The sequence below is a fragment of the Aquila chrysaetos genome, chromosome 2 (assembly GCF_900496995.4).
Source record: "Aquila chrysaetos chrysaetos chromosome 2, bAquChr1.4, whole genome shotgun sequence".
Classification (NCBI taxonomy): Eukaryota; Metazoa; Chordata; class Aves; order Accipitriformes; family Accipitridae; genus Aquila; species Aquila chrysaetos.
In genome coordinates, this window is record NC_044005.1 from 42,528,257 (window position 1) to 42,540,289 (window position 12,033).

Here is a 12,033-nt window from a genome sequence, read left to right on the forward strand (position 1 = left end):
TGACTGCTCTGTCGTCCTCTGGTGGCTGCATAAATATAGACTATAGGTCCTCGCTTTTCTGGGAGTGAATAGGTAGGAATGCAGTGTCACTTCAGCTAGATAGCCCTGCTGCTTAGCATACTTGGATTACTTGAGGCGTTATCCCATTGCTTCTCACAATAACTGGTGAGACGAATGGAGTTACAAATCTCTACCACTGAGGCGGGTGGACCAGTACGGCTGGCACTCTGCGTATGATCACTGCATGTAGTGTTAGGACGTGGTTTTGGGGCCTTGCTTTTTCTCTCACTGTTGGTACTGATAGAATGCTGTACCATGCTTCTCCTTAAGCTGCAAGTGTGCATCTGTATTTCTTTTAAATGTGTTTGCTTGCTCTCTGCCCTTCAGAGGAATGCTGAAAGCAGCAAAACTAGTTGATAACTGTTCATGTAAACGTGAAGTTTCAGAAACAATTGTTGATAATATCTTATCCTTGAGCTGACTTAAGGAAACATATTATTTCTGTTTCTTTTTACGACCTGTGTGAAGAACACTAATGCTAAGTGTAGATAAATGGTAGTCTTGATTTGAGTTTTGCTTCTTTTTAGGTTCATGCTTATATCATCAGCTATCTGAAAAAAGAAATGCCCTCCGTATTTGGAAAAGAGAACAAGAAGAAGGAACTGATCAGTAGATTACCAGAGATCTACATCCAGCTGCAAAGGGAGTACCATATCTCTGCAGGGGACTTCCCTGAAGTCAAGAAAATGCAGGTAGGATGATAGATTACAGTTCCACTGAAATAAAACTATCTTTCCAACAGGATTTCCAAATTGGAAAAGGTAGGACAGAGTATCTCAGCATTACAGTTTAGGGTCTTCAGCAATAGAGCAGCTGATGTGACAATCAATCATGTGTCTGTTATGGGGTTAGCATGACTTGGAAGCAGTGCAGAACAAAAAAAATTGGGAACTTGGACTGCAGAAATTGCCATAAGGAATCAGACCTTCTGTCCTTTTAGTCAATATTTGGTCCCTTATAGCAGATAGTACCAAAGGTTTTGTGCAAATAAAATGGTAGTGAACACTTACGGGTTAAGCTGGTTCTTGTTTTGGGTATTTATATCACTTTTGTAATGCTATCATATACTTGTGTAGGTGATATCCGTAGTCACATATTAATCATTTTCACCATACTCTATTCTTGCTCTTACTGATACTGTTTGCCAGTGAGAAATGAAGGCAATGTGCTATCTGTAAAGTCCAATTTAAAACCTATCTCTTAGGAAAATGGTGCCTTTCAGTTTTTTCTTGTCCTTTTGAGTTTGAATTCTATGAAGATAGAAGAGAGATCAGAGTTCTCAATTTATACTCTTATTGTTAATTTTTAAATACCTTTTTTCTCTTGTTCCTCTTTTGAACTTTATACAATCTTACTGCCAACTTTCTGTCACTTTCTCACCTTTTTATTTCTGTCCTCTGATTTGAGGTGAGTTGTTTAGAGAGTATCCTAGGGAAGAACAGCTAATGTTGTGTTAGCAATGCTTTTCAATTTATTCCTCAAGCCTCAGTTTGCAACTTTTGGATCTGAGATCATAGGCTTCTTAAATGGCCTTTGAATTAGAAGATAATTCAGCTTGGACGCTGAAGGACATGAGATCAGGAGCATGCAGTTTGTCTGACCATGGGCTAGTCATGAGTGTGATGGAAGATGTTTTCCAGATTGACACTTGCATAACCTGACAATTTATGTGGTACACTTACACTGCTAATCATAAAGAGTGATGACTGGCTGATTAACCTATCTGATTAACCTAGAGGTGCACAAGTTTTTTATGAACTAAAATATTTAACTTGGGAATCAATTATTGGCATGAGACAGTAAATAACAGATGAAGTACAAGATCTATTTCAGCTAGGTTTTCACAGGCAGGATTGTTGGAAGGGTTTTATGAGTTAGGCTTTAAAAGGGGGTTTTGTAGAAAAAGTTGACTCTTTCTTTCCTTGCCACTTTTGTTGGTGATGCGAAGTGAGAGAATGAGAGGTGATCACTTGTCAGTTTGAACACTGAAACAAAATTTGAATGGAACGTTATCAAACTAATCGTGCATGTCGCTAAGCCTCAGCAGCAGATGGCAGCAAATATATACATGAGAGATCAGTCACTTCTGTAATGAGGAGCAAAATTGTGAGAAAGCAAAATTGTGAGAAAACAAAATTGTGCCAAAACAGATAGAAGGTTTGACCTTTGCTTTCTAAGATTTATCGCATATCATAAATTTATACTGATCGGTTGCTGTAAATCAGGTGATTGTGTATAAATGTCACCGGAACAGAGTGATGGTTGTTGGTTGGCAAGAAATCCAAAGTTCTGTGTGCATGGGCAAAGCCAGTTGCCTGGGCTTTGGGTTTCTTGGGTTTGTATCATTATAGTTCTATGTGTATGGGAGCAGGTCCCTGAGGTGATAGGTGCGATTTGTTAAAGCAGTTTAACACATTTTGAGAGGAGTTTGGGGGGGTGTTATTTGGGGGTTTTTTTTAAGTTTCCACTGTAACTCTCTCTTCCTGGCTAGCATTTTGCATGTAGAAATCATTTAATAATTGCCTAAGCATTTTTAATTTTCCAACGCTCTGGTGTAAAACATGCTGGAGCTTGTGTTGGAATAGCACATGTCACCTAGTTAAGCATCTCACTGAGGTTAGTAGGCATTTATGTACAAGATGAAAACTCGGCAGGGACCATATGGCCTCATGAGTTCTGGCAGCACTTCTACAAAAACGCTGCTGCTGTTATCCCAACTCAGTTTTTCTTTATTGGTAAAGGACACTTCTTCATGACCTAACCACAAACAAGAAGTTTAATCTCTAAAATCAGATCAGTCCTGCAAACTCTTGGATTTATTTTTAACTTTAAACACTTGCGTAAGTGCTAGCAGGAGTGAGGACCTACTTGCATGCTTTCTTTGTTTGGAAGAAAATCACCAAATGGAAAGTCGTTGGGTAACATTCATCAACTGCCATGTTTTTATGCATTGCCATTTTGAAAATTGTGTTGTAAATGTAATTTAATGGATGAGCTCCTACACTGTTGTGAAATTGTCTTAGTGTGTTTGATCAATATATTGGGTGTATGGTACATACTTGTCAGCTTTGATTCTCCTTCAAGAGGAGTTTGTTACGGAATTTGCTTCAAAAGATAACAGACTATTTTAATTTGAAGCCCATTCTTTAACCTCTTCAATGTGTTGAAAATGTTCCTAACTACTGTCACTGAAACCTTTGTCATTGACAGGAGCTGTTGGAGACCTGTGACTTCACTAAATTTCATTCTTTGAAACCAAAGCTAATTGAAGCTGTGGATAACATGCTGGCCAACAAAATTGCCTCCCTGATGAGCCTGATCAGACAGGAAGAGATCAATATGCCCACAGAGATCGTACAAGGTGGAGCATTTGATGGCACCATGGCAGGACCTTTTGGCCACGGATATGGAGAAGGTGCGAAGGAAGGAGCTGATGAAGATGAATGGGTTGTTGCCAAAGATAAACCTGCTTATGATGAGATTTTCTACACTCTGTCACCAATCAATGGTAAAATATCTGGGATTAGTGCAAAGAAGGAGATGGTGACTTCTAAACTACCCAACAGTGTCCTGGGGAAGATCTGGAAACTTTCAGACTGTGATGGTGATGGGATGTTGGATGATGAGGAGTTTGCATTAGCAAAACATCTCATCAAGATTAAACTGGATGGATATGAACTGCCTGGCACACTACCTTCCCACCTGGTGCCACCATCTCACAGGAAACCTTTCCAGACAGCAGAGTGAAAAATACAAGGAGAAGAATAAGGATTTTGGAAATCTTTCAACAAATTTGAAATTAGGCTTAGATCCTTTAAACCTCACAGCACATTTCATGCAAGTTATTGAAATTAGAAGCATGGTAGCAGGGAAGCATTCGTATGGCTGTCCCTGCTGACCTTCACTCAGACATGCTTATCACAAGTGCCTTGTATAGATCTATCGTAAGGTGAAAATGTTTTTGTAGTCCTGCTTCCATGTCTTGCTGCCTTTACAACCATAAAGCAGAAAAGACCATGTATAAAAATCACTGACCTTCACCAAACATAAATACTTAGCAACATAAGTTTCTCCAAACTATTAAATAGCGCAAGGAAGCTCTAAGTGTTAAATTCACCTGCTTGTGCAAGGAACATTTTCTATGCTAAAAACATACTTTAGGCATCAAGTGAATGTCAGCATCTCTATAGTTTAAGAAAAGGCTGATATAAAAGGAAATTTTATTTTTCTTCTTTTTATTATTTAATAGGGGGGTAGAAAAAGAGAGAAGAGTAATGGGGAGAGTCTTTCAAGTGCTCAGAATGTGACCAGACTCATTTTAAAACTTTACTGATTATAGCTAGAACTGCAAAATATTAAAATGATTCTTTCAATCTGTCATCATTGTGTCTTGTTACCTGAAGAAATGCTTCTTCAATTTTATACAGCACTATATACTTTGTATTATCGTTAGAAGAGCTGAATCTCATTTGGTCCTTGGATTTGGAGTTTCTTTTGAGGTTTCAGTTTAGCTGCTCTGCAGACAATAAATTCCTGAATTGTTCAAAGTGACAGCAGAATGTTTTCATAAGGTAAAAAAAAAAAAAATCACGTTTCCATTGAAAACAAGCCTCACTTTCTGTTCAGAAGAGGTGCATTGCTTAAAGTCACCCTCTTTAAAGCGCATCAGATCGTCTTGGGAAATTTTCATTGGTATTTAATTTCTATTTACAGGTAATTATACAGTTATGTCTGTATATTTTTTTATATATAATATTTTAAAGAAAAGGTTTTAGCTTTCTTTTGCCAACACGTGGCTGACAACTACAAAAGAGAGATTCGATTCCTATGGTGGCAGATTTGAAAGTTGGGGAGGCTAACAGGAATCTTTATATTGACTGTAATAAATGATAGATGGGTCCCTCCAGATATTATTCCTTTATTGAAAACAATCTGTGAAAGGAATGGACGCTTAATAAACATTCATTTTTCTAACAACACAATCAAAGGTGAACATATCGGCTGCCTACAACTGTTTTTTGTCAGTACCTTAATGCAAATTTTTGGCCCTGTGAACCTGAGTCTTTTGGGGAGGGCCAGTTCTTTTATAAAATCAAACTTGGGAGTCAGTTTTACTCTGTGCCTGTGAGCAGGAATTGACTTGTTTTCAGTTTGTAGTATGAAATACCCTATACATCAAAGGTACTGTAGTTTTGAGCACTTTTTCTTTGAGTCTCAGTAAGTGTAGCAGTAGTGCCTTCTGAGACAGAGCAAGCCAAAAAATGTTTTAGCATCCTTGCAGTAAGGGAGGGGAGGGAAGTAGTTTGGGTATTGTCTCCCAGCTAAGATTTTAGTCACATTTACATGTTCAGATTTGCAGGTGACCTAAGAGCAGCCTCAGCTTCTTTTTCCAAATTGTACATTTGTAGGTTGTCAGTCAGGTTTAATACTTCAGATCTTTCGGACCGCTTATCTTTCTGCATCTGTCCTATTCTGATGTGAAATTACCATTAACTTTGCCAGGGCTTTACCATGGGAAAACAATGAAGCTATTTTAAGTAATGACAGAACACCTTTACCTTGCCAGGCTTCCGGGCCTTTATCAAGGATATCCTGGCATAGTTAAATTGTTCTTGAGGACTTGCTTTTTTTGAATTCTTAGGTTTTTCTCTTATCGTTCAAGCATACCAACTTTAATTCTGTTAGACCTAAATTAGGAGCTAAATTAGCCTTAGTGCATCTCTGTGCACTTCAGTAGAGCTGTGAAACTTGACCGTGAGTTTACCTATGTGACTGTACGTCTGCAGAGTAACTGAATTTTCTATGTAATTTATTTCTGATTCAACAGGAAGTAGCCTATAGACATCGCAGGAGTTGTTAAAAACAGGCTGCAGAAGTAGTAATGTATGTTTGTTTGTGTGTAGTGTCTGCAGTCAGTAACAAATTCATACACTAATGACCAACCTGACTAGCTTAGTAAGGAAAGACACCAGGAGAAAGCAAGCAAGCTTGTGTATTGTGACTACTGTAGTGTGGGCAAAGCTGAGAAGATCTGGGAAGTTGCTGGTCTTCTGACTCTGTCTGCCTTACCTTGCTCTTCAGCAGCACAGGGTTCCAGGGGTGAGTTCCCACTGTGTGTAGCTTCCAAGGGTGATGCTCCACATGCATTGGAGCTGTGTGATCCCATGCCAGTAGAAATATCCTCCTTCTGAGAGAGGAGCAGGATAGTTTCTCAGTGATTTTGTTCTATTTTTCTAGCTTTATTCGCAGTAAAATGGAGAACACAACCTTTTCTTCAGTCCCTATGACAGTGTGCTAACTTGGGCTTAGGGGAGGTAAATTGAAATCCATCATTTTGGTAAGTTAAAATACTTTGTCTCGATGGGGTTGAAATGTTTTGCTTTGTTTTCCTGGAGAATTTGGAAGGAGAATTCACTAAAGCATGTATAGGAGTAGAGGTGGATTTTCTCTGTTTATCTGGAGGAATAGAAGTGTTTCAGGATTGTCATGCAGAGCTACATGCATAAATGTGTTTCTAGATGTGTGGTGCAGTGCACTAGCATCGTACTTTGATAAGATTAAAGTACAGTTCACGTGGACTTTAAGCAGCAGTTTCTTGCACAGCTAAACTGATACAGTAGGTTGGTGTTGCTCAGGGCAAGGGATCTTTTCTCACTACCTCCTCACATACCCGTGGAGGTACTCCCTTTGCCTTGCTGGCTTTCTGGCTTGTCAGATCCTGCAAGACCATTCAGTTAGTTAAACCAGCCACACACAACAGTTTGGGTAATGTTCTGTGGAGTTAGTGAGTCCATGTGTTAGGAGCATGAGAAGTGAGCAGGATTACCTTCTCTGATGAAATTGTGCTCTAAATAGTTACTGGGAACAGCAGTATGAGGTAACCTTTGGTATTCAGTTTGATGTTACTCATCTCTGCTGAAGAAAGACCAAGATGTCAGATTTGTTGGCCATTTTATGCCTAGGATTTTGATTACATTTGCTGCGAGGCCATTCAAAACTGTCAGTAATTCATCCTGTTAAATCGGTGTCCACTGGTGTAGTCTGCTGCCATAAACCAAAGTAGAGACTGCTGCTCTTACCTCTTCTCCAACTATTCCGCAACACAGTTTTAATTCCCAACCCTAGTTCTGTTCCCACAGAAATTATTTAGAATTTTGGTGGAGATTGGAACAGAAAATGTGGGGCTACTGCTCATAACCACGCTACAGGACAGCAAGAGCCTTTCAAAGCTGCGACAGCTTGAAAATGGTGAGTTTACAAATTTTTTTTAGGTCAGGGCGAGGTCCCAGTTGTTGGTTGGGGATGGTGTGGATTTGTGTGGAACCTGGTCTCAAAGCAGAAGTATCCGGTCCCTGACTTTCAACGATGTTGTTCATCCCCAGTACTTGAAACGTGCCCTCTTTCTTCTTCTTACTTCCTTCCCTTCACGACATGCACTCACTTTGCTGGCTCTTTGTGTTGTTGGAATTCAAGCAGAGTTTGCAGCGTATGGTTTGATGGGTATGTGTAACTTAGCACTGAATGAACAGACGTGAACTTTGTTTTTTACTTCACATACTCACCTGTTCTAATATTTTTGTTAAATACTGTGTTTTCACTTCAGAGGCACTCTGATTTTTGAGGGAAGGCTTGATCTGTGCAGTATGCTTCAGTTTGTCCAACTAGGCAAACAAAGTTGTAAGTTCATTATTGTTGCACTTTTACTACACAATAAATTCCTTGCAGATACTGTAATATATTTTAATATGCTTTGTAAATCATTTTTAGAAAGTGGTGATAAAAATTGCTGATTTAATAAACTAATATTGAACTACTTGAGATTTTCGTTTGTGAGCTTCTTTCTGGAAGGTAATCTTTCAGTAAGTAGAATGTTGTAATCCTGCTACTTAAGGCTCATAGGCATAGTAGCTATTTGGCAAGCTGCTTATTTTCCCATCTCAGTTTATGTATCCGTAATAGGTTATGGCTATTTCTCTTCTATGTCCTTGAACTTGTTGCTGAAATTACTGCCCACACCAAGGCTTGACTCCAGAATTAAATTTGTATTTAAAAAGAAAAAAAAAAAAAAAACAAACCTCCAGCACCTCTCTAATTAGCTTTTTATTGCAGAACATAATTTTGGAGTTTCTTAATGTCGAAGCGTGGAAATTTCTTAAAGTCCAAGTATGGAAGATAAATCAAAAACTTCCTGTGTGGATTGAAAGCTTGGAACTCCAGATGAAATGCATGTCTTTTAACTTCAGTGGGGGTACTAACCTTGAAAAATAAGGGTAGATTAAATAGAAGTTTAGCAAAAAGTACTTTGTTGATATGTTTGTCCCAAAAGATCCAAGAGCATCTTCCACACTGTGTGCTACCTACTACTTAAAAAATAACCAATTATATCAATAGAACATTCATTCTAATATTGTGCTTCAGTTAATTCCTCCTTCCCTTCTCCTTCTCCTGTATACACACAACTTATTTGAGGCATCTCCAAAGACACATCTGTGCCACCAGGATGCTACAGTTTAGCTACTGCTCCTACTACTGTCAAATCGTAAGTTGCTGCAGATTTAAAGGGGTTTGTGCGTAGCAGCGTTAGCAGGCTAGGCTGTTACACTCGTGGTGGTCATCCTGTACGTGACACGAAAGCAAGTGTTTCATGCACAAACAGTATGTTGTGGGTTCCTGGAGGCTATGTTGCTGTTGAATTGCAGTGGCTTGTTTGAATTGTTCCTTATAAAAGTTAGCAATAGTCTGGAGAAGATGAGGTTTTAATGCAGTTTGGAGGTGGGGGTTTGTGGTTTTTTTTTCATAGAATGGTGTTTTATATACTCCACATACAAGACATATCACACTTCGAAAAATTTACAGCACCCTTCATAGTCAGATGTTCTGCACTAATCCACAGTTTATATTTGGACAACGGGAAAGGTGGATGAGTATCTACACTACCAGTTCGACACTAAGTTTTGCAGTAGTTGTTACTTCTAATACTTGGCATCCTTAAACTGTGAAACATTTCTATTTATGCCTACTGTACTATTTAGATTCTCCAAACCTTGTTTTTGGCTCCCACGTTTGGTGTATTTGTAAGGGCTTTGGAGCAGACTCTGTTCTGAGCTTCTCTGATCCAAGGCTCTATCATGCTGCAAGTACTAACTGTGAGTGCAGAGGACCTTTTAGAAAACTTGGCTCTTGGGCTCGCCTGCCTGACTTGGGTAGGAAACCCCAGGAGAAAGAGTTGGCTGCTTTGCCCTGCTTTAGACAGATGAACAAACACATCTGCTGAAGGTGCCTCCCTTCGCTCAGGATTCATGGCAATGAGCTGTCTTCTGGAAATAAATGCCCGAACCCAGCAAACACCTGTTGTGATCAAAACACAGTCGGGAGGAGGTGTACCTGTCTTCCACGATTACATTCAGAAGTCCTGTGTCTATACAGCTTTTCTGACCTCTGAGGGAAAAACACCACCTCTTGTGGAAACCATGGTATTGAGTTGGGTTCCTCTCCCTTTCCCCACCGGACTTCATGCTAGCACAGATTTGTACGTGGTGATAGACTGTGGACTCACAGTTACTTTCTGGTCCAGTGAATACTAGAAACTCATTAATGCCAGGTCTGGCTTGTTCTCCCACCTATTCTTTTCTGAGACAGAGCTTGTCTATGTTCTTTCCAAGGTGTTGCTAGCTCGGCAACCCATATTCCACTTCAGTCTGGAGCTCTGAAGATGTCACTGTAGTGAAAGTAGCTCTTTTTACATGGATGGTACGTATCTCTCACCAGATGCTGTATTTCAGATGCACTGTAAGATTTCTATGTATGATTGTCATTTTTAAAACATTTTAAACAAGAAACTGTTGAAAGATGCTGCTCATGCTTAGTTATTTCCTTTTGGGATCATTTTGTGTTTTTTCTCAAAATGCATTCATGTCTAGTCTGAAATTAAGAAATTAACCAACAGTGTAACTATAACCAGTAAGTTCAGGGCTGGGCAATTTTAGCCTACGTTGAAGAGTAATTGCAATTTGTTTTCATTTTGAACTACCCTGCCTTATCTCTTGTCTGCTAAAATTTGCACTCCTAATGTTAACTGTTTATACAATGCTGTGCCTTTTGCCTACTACTTTCAGTCGTTCCACATGACTGGGTGGCCTTTACAATGAAACCGGGATGGCTGCGCTGGGAGGGAGCTGTGACTGTAATCAGTCGTCTGCTGATTGGGGCAGTAGGGGACCAAAACCTGAGTGCACACCATGGCGTACACCTTCCCTGGGAGTAGGGTTCAGTGCTCTGGCACTGAGGGTGCTGGGAGCCAATCTGCGTTGCAGTCTCACAATTTTTTTTCATCAATAGAGCTAAATGCTTTATCCCCCTGATACACAAACAACCCCCTAAAATGCAGCTGTAAAGGAGAAGTTTTGCACTCATGCAGTGGCCATCCTTAGTAGCAATGAATAAAAATTAAAACATCTGAACCAGATGATAAGAATACACTAGTTAGATCTGGCATTGCCGATGCAGCAACTTCTAAGGCCCATTTTCAGTTTGATGTTCAAAATATTAAGGCTATTCTGTCACTTGAAACCCTTTATCTATGTTTGTATGAAATGGAAAGAGAATTAAAGTCCTCTGTCCCATGTGTTCATCCTGCAAAGCCTTTGAAGCTCTTATGTTACTATTTGAGGTTCAGAAACAGAAGGAAAACTTCAAGATAATATAAACAGCTCCAAGGAGAAAATGTCTTTAATTCATGACTGAACAAGCAAATGTATATTTTCTGTTTCAAAAAGATGACTGAACTTCTTCGTGCCAGGAAAAATAAATTCATCTGATTTTGCTTTAAGCTGTCCTCTTTTTTCAAATGCAGCAAGGGGCTCCGGTTCCTTTGGATGATGTAATTCGACTGTTCTGCTTGAATTCTGCTCCCTGTTGATGTCACGTTGCCGCTAGCCAACTATTCAAAGAGAAAAGCAACTTCTAGTTTAGACTAGAGCATGGGGAGGCTGAGGTTTATAACAGCCCAGCATCCCGGGATGCCGCTTTAGATCCTCCCAGGCAGAGCTCAGCTTTGAGAGGAGCTGGGGCTCTATCCACCGGGGACCCCCCTGCCCGCGGGTGCGTGGCACCCCGGGGCAGCTGGTGACAGCGGCGCTGGGAAGGCAGGTATGCGGGGGGCTAAGGGGGGGTGCCTGAGGGTGGTGAGCTGGAGCCCCTCGGGGAGAGCAGCGGAGAGAAGTATTTGTCTTCTGGGTTCCGCTGAGCGGCCTGCGAAAACAGGGGATCTGTGCAGGCTGGCAGCTGGAGGTCTCCATGCCACTCCTAAGCTGCTTTTGACTAACTCCCCAACTTTTCTTCAGCCTTAGTATCCCAAATGAGCGAACAGTTTCTTGCAATAATTGCTGCCTGCTGCTCTCTGGTGTTCTCGGTATCCAAAGCGTAGCTCCTCTGTGCCACCGTGAGGTCTAAGATTTGCTGTGATTCAAGATGTGGTTAGGAAATATTCTGGGGTCATGATTTATCTCACCTGTGTCCGTACTGCCTTGATGGGACTGAACATGAGCTGTTTGCTGGAGCTGGGGAGCGTGGCAGAGGGGAGAGCTACCTGTGGGACCCCGGCAGCGGGATGGTTTCTGTGCTTGCTTGGCACACTGGGGGCTGCAAGAACACGGCCCTGAGAGTGGGCTGCCTGCCTGCTCTGCAGATTCGAGGCACAGATGTTTGTTGTTTTGAGACTTACATGTGGAAGCAACGTGGCTGGAGACACAGCGTGGGGTAGAGGGCCGAGCTGTCATGCATGTGTTCGCACTTAACGTACTTGTTTCCTTTGAGATTTGGGGAACCTTCTCCTTAGCAGAGATCAGACGGGATTTTCACGTACCTTCAGGAAGATGTGTATGCGAAGCATATGTAATGGAGGGTGATGGGCTGTGCCAAACCTTTCACCTGAGCCACGCGAATAAACTCAGTCCTCTGTAAGAGCAGGCGTGA

The 12,033-nt window shown here is 40.8% G+C and overlaps 2 protein-coding genes across 5 annotated transcripts in view; both read left to right on the forward strand.

Annotated features, from left to right (window-relative positions):
- The window catches only part of EHD4 (EH domain containing 4), a 33,157-nt gene extending 25,279 nt beyond the window's left edge, over nt 1-7,878 (forward strand). For both annotated transcript variants that reach the window (XM_030042534.1, XM_041128079.1), the window contains exons 5-6: nt 588-752; nt 3,271-7,878. In XM_030042534.1, the coding sequence (XP_029898394.1) occupies nt 588-752; nt 3,271-3,807 (702 nt within the window). In that variant the 3' untranslated portion in view covers nt 3,808-7,878. The remainder of the gene's footprint in view (nt 1-587; nt 753-3,270) is intronic.
- The window catches only part of SPTBN5 (spectrin beta, non-erythrocytic 5), a 109,179-nt gene continuing 103,467 nt past the window's right edge, over nt 6,322-12,033 (forward strand). For 2 of the 3 annotated variants that reach the window (XR_005933754.1, XM_030004503.2), the window contains exon 1: nt 7,965-8,599. The gene's annotated coding sequence lies outside the window, so the exon portion shown is untranslated. Of the gene's footprint in view, nt 6,398-7,964; nt 8,600-12,033 lie in introns of those variants that run through there. The other variant, XM_041128072.1, reaches the window with a different exon arrangement.